This window comes from Borostomias antarcticus (assembly GCF_949987555.1).
Source record: "Borostomias antarcticus genome assembly, chromosome: 4".
NCBI classification, from domain to species: Eukaryota; Metazoa; Chordata; class Actinopteri; order Stomiiformes; family Stomiidae; genus Borostomias; species Borostomias antarcticus.
In genome coordinates this window covers 13,477,104-13,497,769 of record NC_140237.1, presented here as the reverse complement: position 1 = coordinate 13,497,769, position 20,666 = coordinate 13,477,104, and the positions used below count along the sequence as shown (strand labels likewise).

Genomic DNA, 20,666 nt, shown 5'->3' with positions numbered 1-20,666 from the left:
TACCAAGCAACAACAACACACACACACACACACACACAAACACACACACAGGCAACTTGATACACACATTTAGTGTTATGTGGCATGCATATAAAATATTGCATCCTCGCACACACACTGGCGTACACATGAGGACCCAAACACTCTCTCTCTCTCTCTCTCTCTCTCTCTCTCTCTCTCATGAGTGTGGAATGTGGACGTTGTTCCCAACTGCACCAACTGTGGAGCTGGCATGGTCAGATCATAACACTGACCGGGCCTGTCAGAAACACCACGCCACTCCCCTCACAACCTGCAGTCCACTGAGAGAAGGGTGGGAATTCCTTCCATTCCTCCCACGTGCGGTCACTCTCTCTCTCTCTCTCTCGCTCCCACCATCCCTCCCTCCCTCTCTCTCTCTCTCTCTCTCTCTCTCTCCCTCTCTCTCTCTCTCTCTCGCTCCCACCATCCCTCCCTCCCTCTCTCCCTCTCTCTCCCTCTCTCTCTCTCTCTCTCTCTCCCTCTCTCTCTCTCTCTCTCTCTCTCTCTCTCGCTCCCACCATCCCTCCCTCTCTCTCCCTCTCTCTCTCTCTCTCTCTCTCTCTCTCTCTCTCTCTCTCTCTCTCTCTCTCTCTCTCTCTCTCTCTCTCTCTCTCTTGCACTGCCTCACATTTCATTTCCTTTCTCTCTGTTTCTGATATATGTGGGTATATATCTCTCTCTCTCCCAGTGTGTGGGTATATATCTCTCTCTCTCCCTCTCTCCCAGTGTGTGGGTATCTCTCTCTCTCTCCCTCTCTCCCAGTGTGTGGGTATCTCTCTCTCTCTCTCTCTCTCTCTCCCTCTCTCTCCCAGTGTGTGGGTATCTCTCTCTCTCTCCCTCTCTCCCAGTGTGTGGGTATCTCTCTCTCTCTCTCTCTCTCTCTCTCCCTCTCTCTCCCAGTGTGTGGGTATCTCTCTCTCCCAGTGTGTGGGTATCTCTCTCTCTTTCCTTCTCTCTCCCAGTGTGTGGGTATCTCTCTCTCTCTCTCTCTCCCAGTGTGTGGGTATCTCTCTCTCCCAGTGTGTGGGTATCTCTCTCTCTCTCTCTCCCTCTCTCTCCCAGTGTGTGGGTATCTCTCTCTCTCTCTCTCTCCCAGTGTGTGTGGGTATCTCTCTCTCTCTCCCTCTCTCTCCCAGTGTGTGTGTATCATAAACAAGGTCTCTGGTCCGTTTCCCAACTTCCCATTCTCCCTCAGTCTTTCAGACGGCTGCTTTAGAAGTTAAATAAACCTTTGCAGACTGATTTGCAGACCCATTTATTCTCAGAGATATGGCCTCAAATCATAATTCCTTCCACATTTCGACATTAAATAGTCACTAGTCGTTAGGCCGGATTCATAGTCCACGCAAACTACAAAAGCACAAGCAACGCAAGCTTCGCAAGGCCACGCAAGGTCTCGTTGCGTCCTTGCGTGTGTCATGCCGAAATTTGTCACTTGACGCAAGCAATAGTGCAATTCCTTGTGTTTCCACAAAACACAACACAGAACGCAAGCTCTTGAGTCATGTTGGAGCTTGCGTTCACAACGTAGCTTGCGTTGTTTGCGTCAACTATGAATCAGGCCTTAGGGTTACCCAGGTGAAGCAGTGTCATGTTCTCTCATGATCCATCTTTCATGATCTATGCTTCTTTTGTTTCTGTCTGTGTGTGTGTGTGTGTGTGTGTGTGTGTACAGTATGTGAGTGAGTGAGAGAGCTGTGTGTGTGAGTGAGCTGTGTGTGTCTGCCTGTCTGTCTGTGTGTGCATGCTTGTGTATGTATGTGTGTGTGTGTGTGTGTGTGTGTGTGTGTGTGTGTGTGTGTGTGTGTGTGTGTGTGCGTACTTGCATGTGTGTGTGCGTGCTTGGGCCCACGTGTGTTTACAGCTTGGACCAAACTGCAGATATGTACCCCGCCCCTCTACTACCTGTGCATCCCCTCCATGGCCATGAGCAGTGTGTGCTTGTGTTTGTTTGAGAAGGAATGCTGCTGCCTAACCCTAACCCTGCCTAACCCTAACCTAACCCTAACCCCCATCTACTGTATCTTCACCTTCCAGATGACAAAGAAAGCCCCCAGACTGCACTGGGAAAGTTACTATGAGACTGAGCCGGTCAGTATCTCCTGTCTTGTGTGTGTTGGGTGTAATATAGAAGAGGGATAGAAGTTAGGACCAATAGGAGTTTGAGATTAGCGGTGACTCGCTTCTCACTCACCGTCGCGTCTCTCTCGAGCGCCTGCCATGCCACACACGCCTTCTTCCCCTGCGTTCATGCCACACACGCCTTCTTCCTCGTCCTTTTTCCAACTGTCTGGTTTGGGGTTTAGTTTGTGTGTTGTCTTAGTTAGTGTGTGTAATGCTAATGCAAACTTGTTGACTTAGCCCTAGCGGTAGCTGCCCACATTGGTGGGTTTGTGTGTGTGTGTGTTTGTGTGTGTGTGTGTGCGAGCGTGTGTGTGTGAGCGCATGTGTTTGTATGTGTGGATTCTCAGACCAGGGAGTTTAACATAGACCTCACTGATAAGACCCAGTGTTCCTGACCACCATGGTGGATTCAGGACTTGACCTATGAACTTTTGACCTTGTGACACTAATCAGGACTGTAGAAGGTTGGACAGGAAGCTGCATACTGGAGGTGTCTGATTCAACTCATTCCCATCCCCTAAAACATCAAAGGACTGGGATTCAATTTGTCAGAGAAAATAGTAATTTAGTCCTGCTTCTACAGTATGTTAAGTCATATTACATTGATGTCAATAACCCTTTTTTTTTTTACATTGCTGATTGTGTTGGTGGTGGGATCTATTGAATACGTACGGTATAATCTATATGCCATTGTATAGAAATCATTTATCAATGTAGTTTTTCACCAATCAATGCTCTTGTAATTCATCTCAATTGAGCAATCAAAAACATATCCCAATTTCTCAAAGAAGGTAGGTAAAAAATAAAAAGATTGGGATTTGCATTGATTTGCTGCACATTTGCAAACTTTTGAGTTGAAGTCCAATGCCATTCACTTCATTTTGCTTTGAACATGCCGATTACTGTAATGGTTTCCATTATGGGGATGTTTTTTTAATGATAATTAAGAAATGGGAAATAAAATCAACAGAGTTTATTTTCTCAGTCCAAGTTGACTGGAACAACGTAGAGGGGTGGTAAATGTGTAGAGGGGGGGGTAAATGTGTAGAGGGGGGGTAAATGTGTAGGGGGGGGGGGGGGAAATGTGTAGAGGGGGGGTAAATGTGTAGCCTGAGAATACAACTGTGAAACCTCTCTCATTTCATCAGCTCTGGTGCTCAGGAATCGCTCCAGCGTTTTATGACCTCCAAGCTTGTTGCCATTGGGAAGACTTCAAATGTTCCACAGCTGAAATGGCCTTTTATTTTATATTTCCTACACTTAAAGTGTGACATGAAACATTTGAGCTGAAGCCATGAAAGGGCAGAATCAAGGCAGAGGAGGGGCCTCTTTAGGAGCTGCCTGTTCTAAGACTGTTTGCCTTTTCAAGGCCTTGGTATGTGATAATTATGGAAGCTATAGTAAAATGGGCCCATATAGGAAGGACCCCCACCCACCGAAATGTGCTCCTTCATTCATCCCTTCCTGCCTACCTCACAATTCCAGCACAGAATTGCATCATACAATCAACCAGCCCAACCAACCAATGCCAGACTTTGGTCATAAAACCTAAACCTGAAACAACATTCAGCTGTTATTGTCCCTCCCTTGTGTTTATGCCAAACAGGGACACTGTATCATCACGAAAACCAAACCTTTACCTGACCTGAATATTAAAGTTACATTACAACGCCTCAGTTGAATTCCCCAGTAAGCATGCAGTACCGTGCTTCAAAACAGCACACACAACCTCAAAGCATTGCATATTTTAGTGACACATTTCAAATATGCAAAGACTTGCTTTTTATCATTTCAAACATGCGTATGAGTGACGTCTTGTTGCTCAGATTCCAGTCACCTGACCCCAGTGGTTGTTCCCTGGTAGTGAATGAGTCCCTGTGATGGGAGAAGCTGATTGGCTGCTCTGGCCTGGCTGACTCTTCACAGATACCACAGACAGGAAGTCCACCTGGAAAGAGAACATGCTGCCTGCAGGGTGCAGACACTGTGTGTGTGTGTGTGTGTGTGTGTGTGTGTGTGTGTGTGTGTGTGTGTGTGTGTGTGTGTGTGTGTGTGTGTGTGTGTGTGTGTGTGTGTGTGTGTGTGTGTGTGTGTGTGTGTGTGTGTGTGAGAGAGAAAAGGGTAACGGTGTTCCTCATTCTACAGATACACAGATACCCCCCCTCTTCCTCCTCCTCCCTCCCTCTCTTACTCCTCCTCCCTCCCTCTCTTCCTCCTCCTCCCTCCCTCTCTTCCTCCCTCCCTCTCTTCCTCCTCCTCCCTCCCTCTTTCCTCCTCCTCCTCCCTCTCTTCCTCCTCCCTCTCCTCCTCCTCATCCTCCATCAGAGCTCGTTCTCCACTGGACCCTATAAAGGCTCATAAATTGCTACTCGTCTTATTGCCTTTTAACCAGCCTGCCAATTTTCCACAGCGTAGGGTTGCAGCAAGAGCTTGACTTTTCCACTGCATGGGCAAAACATGCAAACGCTCACCAGGCCCCTTAAATGTGACCAGAAATGCTCGGCGCTGCTGGTTTAGCTTGACCAGACTTCATAATGACACGCTCATGAGTCTCTGCCCGTCTTCCCATGCCACTTACTCCATTCTTTTTCCCAGAAGTTTGTCAGTCAAAAAAAAAGACCTGCAGATGATTTTTACAGTTTTGTGGGAATACTGTAAACTTATGTTAATGATAAGCGGTTAAGTGTCTTGCTGTTTGCAGAAATTAGCTAATGGAGCTAGCACGTAGTTACAGTAGCTTGTAGTAGCAGTTGCATTAGTGGTATGTTGGAAATAATGCACTTCTCCAGCCAAAGTGCCCATTTTGGCTCTGATTGAGTTGGAGCCAAAATGGCTACTGTGAGTTAATAACGCTGGTGACACCTGGTCTCCTTGTCATTGGGCCGTGCAGGACTGCTTCTCAGTGGAAGGGGAGGACCTGAAGCATGACTTTGAGAGGCTGCAGCTGGCCATGGAGATGGTGGGCTTCCTGCCTGCCACACGCAAACAGTGAGTATACATGTGCACACACACACACAAACACACACACACACAGATGTTGAAGTACAGTACTCTCTCGCCCCACCAATCCAATTCAATCATTTGCTTGCGGATACATGTTGTCTGATGGAGTAATGCCTCCTTGCATCAAACCTTGGACCTCACTGCACTCAATCCTCTACTTGGCTAACCAACAGTAGGTTGACATCCACAACACACCACACACAAACCTCCCATATAAGCTGCATAGGTCACACCCTCAACGCCTTCAAATATTTCAACGCTTGAAGAAAACCATCCCTCCGCTTTTCTCTCTAGAATCTTCTCGTTGTTGTCAGCCATTCTCCATCTTGGGAACATCCGCTACAAGAAGAAGACGTACCGGGACGACTCCATCGACATCTGCAACCTGGAGGTTCTGCCCGTCGTCTCTGAGCTGCTGGAGGTATGAACGGATGAACGGATGAACGACTCGCCAGCAACTTGTCTTCTCTCTGCTGGGCTTTCAGAACTAACACATGAGGGAGAGGATCCAAGAAAGGGAGGGTACACCACGCACGCACGCACGCACGCACGCACGCACGCACACACACACGCACACACGCACACACACACACACACACACGCACACACACACATATGCCTGACATACCATGTAGAACCAAAACACAAAATAAGCTTTTCATTTACATGTATTCATCATTCAGGTAACATAAAGAGCTCGATGCATCAGTGTGTCTGTGGAGTGTGACCGTTCTCACGAGCAGGAACACAAGCACGTTATTCAACCGGCTCAACGTGTTTTCAGACGCTGTCAGAGGCTTTCAGGGGCACAGTTTTTCCATATCAGGCCACTTAGTGGGGGAGAAATGCAATTCCTCTGTCAGGAATTTTGGTTTGCACAGAGCATGCAATTACATCATTTCTAATTTTGTCACCCGTCTGCAAATATTCTGTAGGCATTCGACTGTTTCTCTCCCTCCGCGAGTCCCTGAGGGTTTCTGGGTGAACGATGTAGTTGTGGGGAGAGGAGGATGTGAGGGAGTCGGCCTTACAAGGAAAGACTTCTGTCCCCGAGAAACACACTAGCATCTACACAGGGGAGGGCACACACACATGGGCAGAGAAACAGGGGAGGGCACACACACATGGGCAGAGAGACAGGGGAGGGCACACACACATGGGCAGAGAGACAGGGGAGGGCACACACACATGGGCAGAGAGACAGGGGAGGGCACACACACATGGGCAGAGAGACAGGGGAGGGCACACACACATGGGCAGAGAGACAGGGGAGGGCACACACACATGGGCAGAGAGACAGGGGAGGGCACACACACATGGGCAGAGAGACAGGGGAGGGCGCACACACATGGGCAGAGAGACAGGGGAGGGCACACACACATGGGCAGAGAGACAGGGGAGGGCACACACACATGGGCAGAGAGACAGGGGAGGGCACACACACATGGGCAGAGAGACAGGGGAGGGCACACACACATGGGCAGAGAGACAGGGGAGGGCGCACACACATGGGCAGAGAGACATGCCCAGACAGACATTCAGGCCAACTGGTTGACACACGGACAGACAAACATGCACACTACAATCAGTATCAAAAAATAATATGACCTAGAGAGAAAAATAACTACTTATATATTTGCACATGTGACATGACATGCTTCTCAGATGTGTTGGTTCAAAGTCAAATGTCTGTCAGATCAAGGAAATGCCTTTATACAACCCTGATAACAGTAGTGACTTACTACAGTAAGGTGTTCAGAATTCTGACCAATACTCCCATGAAATGTTTTATTAGGTGTGGTTGGCCTAAATGGATTAAAGACCCACAGTAATTTATCAGCACAGCAGTCTTTTATAACACCTGCTTAGCAATAACCCTGCTTAGCAAAATCTCCAGATAGAGCAGTGCCAACAACTACACAAAAAACAATAATAAACTTTATTGACACTTTCTCTGAGAGTCGACTCACCTGACTTGCCCGCCTACTGTACTGTAATTCACACCATACTAGATGCATTTGTGCACTGGTTTGACAAAGACATGGTCTCTTTACTTTAGAGAATACAATCAAATAATACAATGGAACAATTAATGTATTGACTTTACCTCGATAGGGTTCACTCACCTCATTCTGAGTACTATACGGTAGATTACTCAAGATACTCTAGCGTTCCTGTAAACCCCACCTACGCTAGAGTGAAGCGCTCGGACGTATCACCGTCCTCTGGTGGCTGACTGGGCATGTTGAAGGCTGTGCGCTGGTAGGAGCCACGTTTGAGTCAGAGAAGGTTGAGGTAGGAGTCACGTTTGAATCAGAAGAAGGTTGAGGTAGGAGTCACGTTTGAGTCAGAGAAGGTTGAGGTAGGAGTCACGTTTGAGTCAGAGAAGGTTGAGGTAGGAGTCACGTTTGAGTCAGAGAAGGTTGAGGTAGGAGTCACGTTTGAGTCAGAAGGTTGAGGTAGGAGTCACGTTTGAGTCAGAGAAGGTTGAGGTAGGAGTCACGTTTGAGTCAGAAGGTTGAGGTAGGAGTCACGTTTGAGTCAGAGAAGGTTGAGGTAGGAGTCACGTTTGAGTCAGAAGGTTGAGGTAGGAGTCACGTTTGAGTCAGAAGGTTGAGGTAGGAGTCACGTTTGAGTCAGAAGGTTGAGGTAGGAGTCACGTTTGAGTCAGAGAAGGTTGAGGTAGGAGTCACGTTTGAGTCAGAGAAGGTTGATGTTGACGGATCCTACAGCGCTCAGGCAACGACTAAGTTCCTATGAAGTGAGTCATAAGCTGTGTTCGGAATCGCTCTCTCGTTCCCTCACTCCCTATTCCCTATATAGGGTTCACCATGTAGTGAACTACCTAGGGAACAAAGAAAATGTAGGGTACATGCACTGTTCCCTGCAAATCAAGGTGAATTGTGGGTAATAAATAGTGGACTATATAGGGAACGAAAATTCTGTGGAGAATTCGGACACTACAAACAAAATGGCTGACGCCCTATATAGTGCACTATATATTGAATAGGGAGCGATTCCGAACACAGCTATAGACACTCTGACCAAAAGCCTTTACTGAGCAGACCCGGGTCGAACTGAATATCCATATTGTCAAACGCTTGAGGTGCACCTGGTTTACACAGTTCAATGAAGGTAATGGAATTATCCCAAAAGTGAAAACCCTGAGGTAAACCAAACGGAAAAAAGTAATTCAGTCTGTTATAAGATGCCTGTTGCTTTCTCATGCTGAGGAAATAGCAGTATGAGCCTAACTCCTTCCTGGCCTGCCCCTATCATCTTACCTTGATTACCTGTCTGATTAGCATTCCTTGTCTTAGCTTACTAAGGCAGCTATATTATCTGAGCAATGATTCCCTGTTTACTTACTGATGCTCAACACACTGAGCGTCAGATAAAGTGGATAAATGAATAAATGATATTGCACTGTTGACCTAATATGAGAATAAGGCAACACTGTGTTCTGGGACATTCATATTAGCCTGAGGCTCATCTACAGTAACATGTGTGTCACATGTATTGCTTCCACTCTCACTTGACCACCTCCCATATGCACCACTGTGAGGGTTAGTGGACAGCAGTGAGACTGGAGAGTAGCTAGTTTAGCATGTCCAGGGGACTCTAATGTGCTTCAGTGAATCAGACTCAAGCCTGGCCCTCTTCTCTCCTCCCTGACGGGATGTTTATAGGAAGGTTCTCTCTTCTGGCCCCCTGTGTCAAGAACTAAGAATAAATCTTTCTCACAACCATGAGTATTACTAAACATCAGGGGACAGTTCCAACACCCCTCCCTCCCTCCCTCCCTCCCGGTTACCTAAACATCAGGCAGGGTGTGCTTTCGTGTTCAGTGCCTGGCAACAGAATGGGCTCCAAGAATGGTGTGTTCCTCTCCTCACAGTGCATCGAGTACATGACTGTATTCATGACTACATGAGAGTCCTGTATCTGGTCCTACTCACCTCTAACTCCGCTGCATCGTTTTGGTCCTCCCCTAAGGATTCTGGGATTACTGAGCCCTCTGTGAGGTCTCATTCCCACTGTAGTTTGTAATAGTTTCACGGTCCAGTATCACACTTGTGTTTGGTACTTTACCGTCTCACTGTTTTCAAGAAAAATAGAGCCTAGGAACCCAGGACCCAGGCACACTCACACTCACGCACATTCACACACTCACACTCACGCACACACTCACTCACACTCCCGCACACACACACTCACACTCGCACACACACACTCACGCACACGCACACACACACTCACGCACACACAGACATACACCAGTGTTTGCCATGTCTCTCCTATGATGTTTTTAGCCATTTTTGCTCTGGAAAGGTAATTTCATGTAATTTATTGCTCTATAAATGTTCTTGGCCATTAGACAAAGAGCTATGGAGCTTGCTCGATCGACTTGTTGAGAGGGGTCAGGGAAGAATTTTTACAGCTCACTTTTCTGGCCCCTGGGTGATACTGTTTTTTTGCTTCCCTCTGGAATATGTAGGGATGGGTCGTATGCCCACCTCCCTTGTTCTCTGTACAGCGCATTGTGTTGCCTCTGTGTATGAAATGCGCTATACAAATAAAGCTTAAAGCTTTGACTGATTGATTGAGGAAAGCACCAGGTGATGACATGACATTGGTTGATTTTTTCTTATCACAGGTTAAGGAGGAGATGCTTTTCGAAGCCCTGACGACGCGCAAGACGGTCACCGTTGGCGATAGGCTGATTGTGCCCTACAAACTGGCAGAGGTGAGAGGTCAACACCAAACTTCAGATCCCTACAGAATCAACAGGACCGTGCGAGCACCTGCTTTTGGATAGAGGGAGGAATGGGTACCATGGAGCAGGATGAGATACCACATGTCCAAATTTGGCTCAGGATGCTGATGCTCTCAATTACTATTACAGCAAATGGTAAATCGACTGCACTTACGGTATATAGCGCTTTTATTGAATCACTTTCCAATGAAGGCCTCTCATTAACACATTCACACACACTTTCACGCACCAATGGCGGCAGCTGCCATGCAAGCCTGCTCATTGGGAGCAATTTGGGGTTCAGTGTCTTGCCCAAGGACACTTCGACATGGGGACAGGAGGAGCCGGGATTCGAACCGCCGACCCTGCGGTCATTGGACGAGCCACGAGTATTTTTAATTTGTCAAAATTAAAATAAGAAGGAAAATCATTCTAAAGTGGTACCGGGGTAAACGGTGTGGATACTCAACACTGCCTCCCAGACTCCTCTGCCCAGACTAGCAGGCTGGCCGGGGCAGGACTGGGGGGCCGGGGGCAGGACTGGGGGGCAGAGCGGGGGGGCTGGGGCAGGGCTGTGGGGGGCAGGACTGGGGGGCAGAGCGGGGGGGCTGGGGCAGGGCTGTGGGGGGCAGGACTGGGAGGTAGGGCGGGGGGGGCTGGGCTGGGGGGCCGGGGCAGGACTGGGGAGCAGGGCTGGGGGGTAGGGCGGGGGGGCTGGGCTGGGCTGGGGGGCCGGGGCAGGACTGGGGGGCTGGGGCAGGACTGGGGGGGCAGGACTGGGGAGCAGGGCCGGGGGAGCATGGCTGGGGAGGCAGGGCGGGGGGGCTGGGGCAGGACTGGGGGGCAGGACTGTGAGTCTGGCGAGCAGCTGGAGGAGGAGGGGTCCTCTCCTGCATGGCTACAGGCTGGGCGCTGGATACTTTCGAGATGAGGTGGGAGGCGAGGGGCCAAAGCAGATGTCAGCACTGTTAAAGGAGGTCTGCTCGGCAGAGGCAAGTGCCGGAACTCACAGCTTTCTCTCCTCTCTCTCCTCTCTCACTCCCTCTCCCTTTCCCTCTCTCTCTCTCTCCCTCTCCCTTTCCCTCTCTCTCTCTCCCTCTCTCTCCCTCTCTCTCTCCCTCTCTCTCTCTCTCTCCCTCCCTCTCTCTCCCTCTCTCTCTCTCTCTCTCCCTCCCTCTCTCTCCCTCTCTCTCCCTCTCTCTCTCTCTCTCTCTCTCTCCCTCTCTCTCTCTCTCTCTCTCTCTATCTCTCCCTCTCTCTCTCTCTCTCTCTCTCTCTATCTCTCCCTCTCTCTCTCTCTCCCTCTCTCTCTCTCCCTCTCTCCCTCTCTCTCTCTCTCTCTCTCTCTCTCCTGGTCTGTAATCTTGGCATTGAGAACGCTGACAACAAACCACAGCAGGGAAGTGTGTGTGTGTGTGGGGGGGGGGGGCTCTGTGTGTAAATGCCACGTACAGTGGGAAGGGGGGAGTGTGTACGTACGGACTCTTGCATTGTGTTCTATCTATCTGTGTGTGTGTGTGTGTGTGTGTGTGTGTGTGTGTGTGTGTGTGTGTGTGTGTGTGTGTGTGTGTGTGTGTGTGACCGTTCTCTGCACATTGCACATCTCGTTGATTAAGACATCTGTAACTGAAAAACACTTTCGGTGCTACATTATACCTGCTGAGCCCTAAAGCCTGCATGGGCACTTTGGCTATTTGCTTTTGTTTCAGTCTAGTCCATTCATATTGTACTGGACATGCACACCCCAAAAGAGAAGATGTATTTTGTAGTCAAATACTGTCATTTACCAATAAACATCATATTTGTAGCACTGATATCACAGTATATCTGCAGAGTCAAACATTCTATTCACCATGTTATATTTTATACCTTTATTTGTATGTTTTCTTTATCTACTGGGCTCCACAAATGCAGAGTCTACTAAACCTGCAATTAGCCAAACAGGTTTGGGTGGACCAGCCCCGTTAATGGAAGTCAATGGTAGGTTTACATCCCCTCCTGTCCCATATTTCACCTTCAACATGTAAACATTCAGGAATGCCGGTGGGGGGGTAGCCTCCCCTCACGGTCAGATGTAACCTACTTTAGGCTCCAACGTTAAATCAAAGTGACGTTGAGGCGGACAGACGATGAGCCCCTGACGAGTGTAAACAAAGTTCACGTCCAAGTCTGTGATTCCATGTAGTGAGAATTCACTTTATTACACAATGCTGTTCTTTTGCTGTGGCTTTTCTGTTGTGCTATAGCAGTTGTCTTTGTCGTTCAGGAAAGTTAAATTTTTAATATACGTTTTATAGTACATTCAGTTGTATTGTAGCACATATTAGTAGTAGGCATACGTCGGCGGCATGTTGCTCGGGAGGTAGATCGGCCGGATGGGGATCACAAGGTCCCAGGTTCGATCCCAGCTCCTGGTATTGTGCAGAAATGTCCTTGAGCAAGACGCTTATCCCCAAAATCACTCTGGTGCGGCACAGTGGAGCAGTACCTACATCAAGAACTAGGCACAGGCCTACTGAGAACAGCGGTGTGTAGCCTAACACAGGCCTACTGAGAACAGCGGTGTGTAGCCTAACACAGGCCTACTGAGAACAGCGGTGTGTAGCCTAACACAGGCCTACTGAGAACAGCGGTGTGTAGCCTAACACAGGCCTACTGAGAACAGCGGTGTGTAGCCTAACACAGTGAGTAGGCTAGTAGTCTAGTGGCCCGTATTGCCACCACCAACCGCAATGACTTTCTTTATCACTGTCTGGAGATGGCCGATATAAAAAAAAAAGGGGTTGAAAATGTGTGATTTCTGAGCTTCTGGGTTTGAATCTAAAGAATGAATGAAGTCCGATCAGTTGGTAAAATGGTAGCCCCTCAAATAACCAGTTTTATGTAGGCTACTGTCTCTGCTGTAGCTAAGCAAGCAAAATTGTGTGATCCAACTGATGCGCACAGGATTTCGGGCCACAGAGGCACTCAAATAAAGCCGTATAACTCTACCCTCACCCCCCTGGCCTCCCCTGGACCTCCCCTGGCCTCCCCTGGACCTTCCCTGGCCTCCCCTGGACCTTCCCTGGACCTCCTCTGGACCTTCCCTGGACCTTCCCTGAACCTCCTCTGGACCTTCCCTGGACCTCCTCTGGACCCTCCCTGGACCCTCCCTGGACCTTCCCCGGACCCTCCCTGGACCTACCCTGGACCCTCCCTGGACCTTCCCCGGACCCTCCCTGGACCTACCCTGGACCTTCCCTGGCCTCCCCTGGACCTACCCTGGACCCTCCCTGGACCCTCTACCTCTGTTTATTGGACACTGCTCCCAGCACGTCTGGTTCTTTTAACACATCCACATGGTCTCTCCCTGTCCTGCCCCCTCCTCTCCTGGGCCACAGCATCACACAGCCCCCCCGTCTGTTTACAGGAACCAGCATTCCAACACATAGTCTTCATTCGGACCCCCGCTCCAAAACCAAACACGCCAGAGACGAGACCCAGCTGAAAACAAGGAGGGGTGTAGGCACTTGAGCTGAACAGGCAGCCACGCGGGAAAGAATGCTATTTTAGGCAGTGTTCATAAGGGCCTGTCCAAATTTGTCAGTTGGCTTTCCTCAGGTGAATTAATGACGCACAGATACTCATCCCTGGAAATGCCCTTACCTGTGTGTCCTCACACTCTCTCCCAGCTCTGTTCATTGTCAAAACACAGCCACGTCCTCGTTTATGGCCCGGCCAGCAGATGTTTAGAAGCCATCTTAGATTAACAAACAGTTTTTTTGGCAGCCCACTGGGTGGCCGTTCAGGACCCAGTGAACCCAGTGAGTTTCAGGGTTGCAACATTCTCATTGGCTCTCATACCGATATTAATTGCAGCACTTGAAAGCTCAAGTACAAGAGACTTTTTTTTTCTAATTGTGTTCTCTGTGACGCCAAGGAGAAGTTGTTTTTAATGTTTCATACTCCTCAGAATGTCCTGAATCCAACTTCCTTTAAATAAAGGAAAAACCCTTTCACCTTTTAAAGACCTTGCTTTGTTCATATAAATACGTTTGTCATTAAGTATGACATGTGGGCATAGCTAGGTAGATTCTGTCTACCGTGCCTAAAGATGAACAGTGTGAAAACGGATAACCTGAGAGTATGGTCCAGTATTGCAGTACATTAGTGTGTCAACCACTTGAACTCCGTAGCTTCATCAGTGTACAATAGCCTCCAATAGCTACATCATCATCATCATCATCATCATCTTCATCCGCTTATCCAGGGTCGGGTCGCGGAGGCAGCAGCTCCAGCAGGGGGCCCCAGACATCCCTTTCCCTAGCAGCATCAACCAGCTCTGCCTGGGGAATCTTTAGCCGCTCACAGGCCAGTGCGGAGATGTAGTCCCGCCACCTAGTCCTGGGTCTACCCCGCGGCCTCCTCCCAGCCGGACACGCCTGGAACACCTCCATAGGGAGGCGCCCAGGAGGCATCCTCACTAGATGCCTGAACCACCTCAACTGGCTCCTTTCGACGCAAAGGAGCAGCGGCTCTACTCCGAGTCTCTCCCGGATGACTGAACTTCTCACCCGATCTCTCAGGAAGACCCCAGCCACCCTCCGGAGAAAACTCATTTCAGCTGCTTGTATCCGTGATCTCGTTCTTTCGGTCATGACCCATCCTTCATGACCATAGGTGAGGGTGGGGACGAAGATAGACCGGTAGATCGAGAGCTTTGCCTTTTGGCTCGGCTCTCTTTTCGTCACAACAGTGCGGTATAGCGACTGCAGAACCGCACCAGCTGCTCCGATTCTCCGGCCAAACTCCCTCTCCATGGTTCCCTCACTCGTGAACAAGACCCCCAGATACTTGAACTCCTTCACTTGGGGTAAGGACTCATTTCCTACTCGGAGCGGACAGGCCACCGGTTTCCTGCTGAGAACCATGGCCTCAGATTTAGAAGTGCTTATTCTCATCCCAGCTGCTTCACACTCAGTTGCGAACCTATCCAGAGAGTGCTGGAGGTCGCAGGCAGCTGATGCCATCAGGACCACATCATCTGCAAAAAGCAGTGACGTGATCCCCAGCTCACCGAACTGCAAACCCACCTCCCCCCGGCTACGCCTCGATATCCTGTCCATGAAAATCACAAACAGGATTGGTGACAAAGCGCAGCCCTGGCGGAGGCCAACACCCACCGGAAAGGCAGACGACTTACTGCCGAGGACCCGGACACAGCTCTCGCTCTGGGTGTACAGGGATTGGATGGCCCTAAGTAGGGACCCCCTCACCCCATACTCCCGCATAACCCTCCACAAGACCTCTCGGGGGACCCGGTCGTAAGCCTTCTCCAAGTCCACAAAACACATGTAGACAGGTTGGGCAAACTCCCAAGCCCCCTCCAAGATCCTTGCGAGAGTGAAGAGCTGGTCGGTAGTTCCACGACCAGGACGAAATCCGCATTGTTCCTCTTCGATCTGAGGTTCGACTATCGGCCGGACCCTCCTTTCCAGCACCTTTGAGTAAACTTTCCCTGGGAGGCTGAGTAATGTGATGCCTCTATAATTCGCACACACCCTCTGGTCCCCTTTTTTGAATATTGGGACCACCACCCCAGTCTGCCACTCCTTCGGCACTGACCCAGACTTCCACGCAATGTTACAGAGGCGTGTCAACCAAGACAGCCCCTCTACACCCAGAGCCTTCAGCATTTCTGGACGGATCTCATCAGTCCCTTGGGCTCTGCCACTGTGGAGTTGTTTGACTACCTCAGTGACCTCCTCCAAGGACATTGACGACCCCCCATCATCTTCCGGCTCTGCCTCGATCGTAGAGGGTGGATTAGTCGGGTTCAGGAGTTCCTCAAAGTGCTCCTTCCAACGCTCAACAACCTCCTCAGTTGAGGTCAGCAGTGTCCCCTCCTTGCTGTATACAGCTTGGATGGTCCCCCGCTTTCCCTTCCTGAGGTGTCTGATGGTCTTCCAGAAACACTTTGGTGCCGACCGAAAGTCCTTCTCCATGGTTTCTCCGAACTCCTCCCACACCCGCTGCTTTGCCTTGGTCACGGCCGAAGCCGCAGCCCTCCGGGCCAGTCGATACCCTGCAACTGTTTCTGGGGTCTCCCGGGCTAACATAACCCGGAAGGCCTCCTTCTTCAGTCGGACGGCTTCCCTCACCACCGCTGTCCACCACGGTGTCCGAGGGTTACCGCCCCTTGAGGTACCTATGGCCCTCAGGCCACAGCTCCCAGCCGCAGCTTCAGCAATGGAGGCTTTGAACACCGACCACTCATGCTCGATGTCCCCAACCTCCACAGGGATGCCTGAGAAGCTCCGCCGGAGGTGGCAATTGAAATCTCTCCGGACAGGCTCTTCCTCCAGACGTTCCCAGTTCACCCTCACTACACGCTTGGGTTTTCCAGGTCTGTCCAGAAGTTTCCCCCGCCATCGAAACCAGCTCACCACCAGATGGTGATCAGTGGACAGCTCTGCCCCTCTCTTTACCCGAGTGTCCAAAACGCATGGCCTCAGATCAGATGATACGATAACGAAATCGATCATCGACCTTCGGCCTAAGGTGTTCTGATGCCAGGTGTACTTGTGGGCATCCTTGTGTTCGAACATGGTGTTTGTTATGGACAAACCGTGACTAGCACAGAAGTCCAACAACAAAACACCACTCGGGTTCAGATCGTGGTGGCCATGCCTCCCAATCACGCCCCTCCAAGTTTCTCCATCATTGCCTACGTGTGCATTGAAGTCCCCCAGTAGGACACTGGAGTCCCCTGCAGGAGCCCCCAAAAGGACTCCACTCAGGGTCTGCAGGAAGGCTGAGTACTCTGAACTGCTGTTCGGTGCATAAGCACAAACCACAGTCAGAGTCCCCCCCCCCACAGTCCTAAGGCGCAGGGAGGCGACCCTCTCGTCCACTGGGGTGAACTCCAGCACAGAGGCGCTCAGCTGGGGGCTAGCTAGTATAGCCACACCTGCCTTACGCCTCATACCGTGAGCAACTCCGGAGAAGAACAGGGTCCAACCCCTATCCAGGAGTTTGGTTCCGGCGCCGGTGCTGTGCGTGGAGGTTAGCCCCACCAGGTGTAATTGGTATCGCTCCACCTCCCTCACAAGCTCCGGCTCCTTCCCCCCCAGCGAGGTCACGTTCCATGTCCCCAGAGCCAGCCTTTGCTGCCCGGGTCCGGTCCGTCGGTGTCCCCCGCCTTCACCGCCACCTAGTTGGCAGCGCACCCGACCCCGACAATTCCTCCCGCGGGTGGTGGGTCCACGGGACGATGGAGGAGGAGATGGTGCTTCCACGTTGCTTATTCGGGCTGGGCCCGGCCGGGCTCCGTGGTAAGCCCGGCCACCAGGCGCTCGCATGCGGGCCCTCCGTCTGGGCCTGGCTCCAGACGAGGGTCCCGGGCTTCCTCCGGGCCGGGTCTCTCTTCCTTGTAGTTGTAATTTCATCAGGGTTTTTGCCTGTAACCCCAGGTAGGGGGGCTAGGGGGTACTACCACTTGCCCAAGGTGGACCCCCAGACTAGTGGAGGGAAGGAGGCGTCTTACTTCTCCATTCTAGTTTTGCAACTAGCCACTGCCGCAATAGCTACAATAGCCTCCAATAGCCACAATAGCCTCCAATAGCCTCCGATAGCCACAATAGCCTCCAATAGCCACAATAGCCTTTGCAATGAACTCACGTCCTCTTGTACAGTAGATTAACTGAATTACTGCACATAATCTTTTCCTCAGCTTATGTCAACAGTGAGAGTTGGGGTCATCTTTACTTCGTCAGCCTACAGTATTAACAGCAACATAACTTTCCTACTTTATTTCCATGTCCCAGCTAATTGCATAACCCGGTGTCTTGAAATACCAATTTTGTACAGCTAAGCTATTCAGATATTAGTCTGGGAGTTGGGGTTTTTTATGAGACGTCAGTGTGAGAGACAAGCGCTAACCGTCTCCCCCGACAGCATGGCCTGTAGGCTGCAGTAGGGTCTGCTGTAGTAGGCTGGATAGGAACTGACCATGTGGTTGTAGATTAGCTATGAGCTATAGACAGGCTAAGGTCATTAACCCTACCCACAGAGGAGGCCACTGCCGGGACATGCCTGGTGCCACCTGCGGCTCCAGTGTTGTGACTGGATCTTGACCGTCAGCTGGTCACGGCCTCAGAGTTGACCTGTCCATGGTGTTTGAACCCCCTTCCTTTTTGGCTCCTCCCTCCCTTCAGTCTGTAAACCCACGTGATTGGATAGATAAAAGCATGCATTCCTTCCTGTAAACCCACGTGATTGGATAGATAAAAGCATGCGTTCCTTCCTGTAAACCCACGTGATTGGATAGATAAAAGCATTCGTTCCTTCCTGTAAATCCACGTGATTGGATAGATAAAAGCATGTGTTCCTTCCTGTAAACCCACGTGATTGGATAGATAAAAGCATGCGTTCCTTCCTGTAAACCCACGTGATTGGATAGATAAAAGCATTCGTTCCTTCCTTTCCTCTGCTATGATCAGTCTGCCCATTTCTCAAAGGAAAAAGGAATAATACATTTTTAGATCATTTAATTTTTGAGCCTCAAAGTAGGTCACAGCGTATTCAGAGATCGGTCTGTACTCTTCTGGGCTCTATTTCCACAATGGTTATTAACTGGTCCTATGAGGATTTATACTGTACACTAATCCTCAATACAAATCATTCTAAGAGATTTACCCTTGATAGTTTGCATTTCAAAAAACAAAATCACAGGGATCACAAAATAACATTTTCATGATTTTTGTTATATTATCTAATTCATTCAGAGCCGATGTGCTGTGCAAGCTTGATGTCAAAGACAAACAAATCAAAGTGCTCCAGCTGGATCTTTTAACTTCATCTTAGGCCGTAATCATTTTCTGTCACTTCGGTCCTCAGGAAGTGAAAGTGCGAGACACCAGTCATCATATATTTTTCCTTTAAGCACATCCAGGTCACAGAAGGGTCACAGATGGCTCACGCAGTACAACACATTGGGAGACTGATGCAAACTGAGCCGACGCTGTATGAAGTGAGAACTGTGTGTTCCATGTTCTGTCCCATGCAGGCAGGGACCGTGCGCGACTCGATGGCCAAGTCTCTGTACAGCGCCCTGTTCGACTGGATCGTGTTCCGGATCAACCACGCGCTGCTCAACAACCGGGCCCTGGAGGAGACGGCTAAGGTGAGGGCGAGAGAGAGAGAGGCTTCCTGGGTAACTCCTGACCTTCCTCATCTAGATAGCTCTTCCTCTTTAGCGCCTATAGGCAGTCTAGGAAGCGAGCTGTCAACAGATTATCAAATGACTGGTAACAAACTAAGCTTCGCTAGCTCCACTAATTAATTTATGTTATGCCATTGTGTTTTTGCCTATGCCTTATACTAAGTTGAATGTATTAGTGTATTAGTGGGGTTGTATAAAATAACCATTTAACGCGATGTCTTGTAAACCCATGTGAGTTGAGCACTACAGTGCAAGACGTGAATAAAATTATATCATATATCATCATATCATATCCACTACCCCCTAACCGATGTCAGTTGTGTGTCATCAGAGTTGCAGTAGATGGTTGAGGCATGTATAGATCATCTTCAGCAGGGCTTCCTAACCTCGTCTCACCAGGACCGGTATGCATGTTTCAAGTGTTGTCATGGACCAGTTGAATGGAAGCACAGGTTCAGGGCGGTAAAAAGCAGTTCAGCTGCTGCCCAATCCAGGTCCAGACCAGACCCGTAACGGACGAGGAAACTGATGTGACTAACAGAGCCGTAGAGAATATTTAAAATGCTTCAGCTCACTGATCAGTGATGTCTGACTGGGTTTAATGCTCTTCTGCCACAAGCTGGTTATGACAGGTGGGGAGGTGGGGAAAACTGTGGCATTCATGCATCAGGTAAAATTCAACTCAGCCCTCTTAAGTGGGATTTGGACTTTGGTATTGGTCGGATACAGATGCTGATCATATAATTTAAGGGAAAGGAATTTCATACTCCTCTAATTTCATTGATTTTTATTTCCTGAACCTGGATGTTGATGTGTTGATGTAGCCAGAGTGGGTTGGGAGTCCCTGATGGGCAGTGTAGGGATCTCTCAGAATAGCGTTGCCTACAAAACCCTTCACCCTAAAAAGAATGGACCATTACAGGATTTTACATGACAGTGTTGAGTTTTGGCTCAGCCTGTTCATCTTTAAAACATATCTCACCTGAGTTTTGCCTCCCTTAGATCCTATCAATTGGGGTCCTGGACATCTTTGGTTTTGAGGACTACGAGAACAACAGCTTTGAGCAGTTCTGCATCAACTTCGCCAACGAGAGACTGCAGCACTATTTCAACCAACACATCTTCAAACTAGAGCAGGTAAGACGTCCCCTGACTAAACATCCCTTATAATGGCTCGGTCAATGCAAAGGTTCATTCAAATTGGTATTGTTTGCATGATGCATCTAGCAGCTGCATGTACTCTACACAGCGTCGGATAGGCCGGGCTCACCGATTTCAAAATCATCACGCATTTAAGGAGAATCTTAACAGATGTTCTTCTCAGATTCACAACTTCTCAGATTCATGTTCTTCTCAGATTCATGCGATTCATGTTCTTCTCATGAATCTCAAACATAATATATATAACACAGCAAGATTTGAAAATAACGTCTCATCACACACTACAGGATCTTATCGTGCCCGAGGGAGCAACGGACCACTGGTCTCGGCGTCTCACTTGTAAAGTTGGGACGTAATAATCTTAAATATCAAACATGTTTGTTATTATCGGGGCCGCCC

The 20,666-nt window shown here is 49.5% G+C and overlaps 1 protein-coding gene across 1 annotated transcript in view; it reads left to right on the top strand.

Annotated features, from left to right (window-relative positions):
- myo9aa (myosin IXAa) overlaps positions 1 to 20,666 on the top strand; it is a gene marked incomplete at both ends in the record, with an annotated part of 101,829 nt that overhangs the window by 38,012 nt on the left and 43,151 nt on the right. The window contains 6 exons of the mRNA XM_084437335.1: positions 2,059 to 2,112; positions 5,036 to 5,133; positions 5,443 to 5,569; positions 9,806 to 9,895; positions 18,951 to 19,067; positions 20,109 to 20,243. Coding sequence (XP_084293461.1) covers positions 2,059 to 2,112; positions 5,036 to 5,133; positions 5,443 to 5,569; positions 9,806 to 9,895; positions 18,951 to 19,067; positions 20,109 to 20,243 — 621 coding nt within the window. The remainder of the gene's footprint in view (positions 1 to 2,058; positions 2,113 to 5,035; positions 5,134 to 5,442; positions 5,570 to 9,805; positions 9,896 to 18,950; positions 19,068 to 20,108; positions 20,244 to 20,666) is intronic.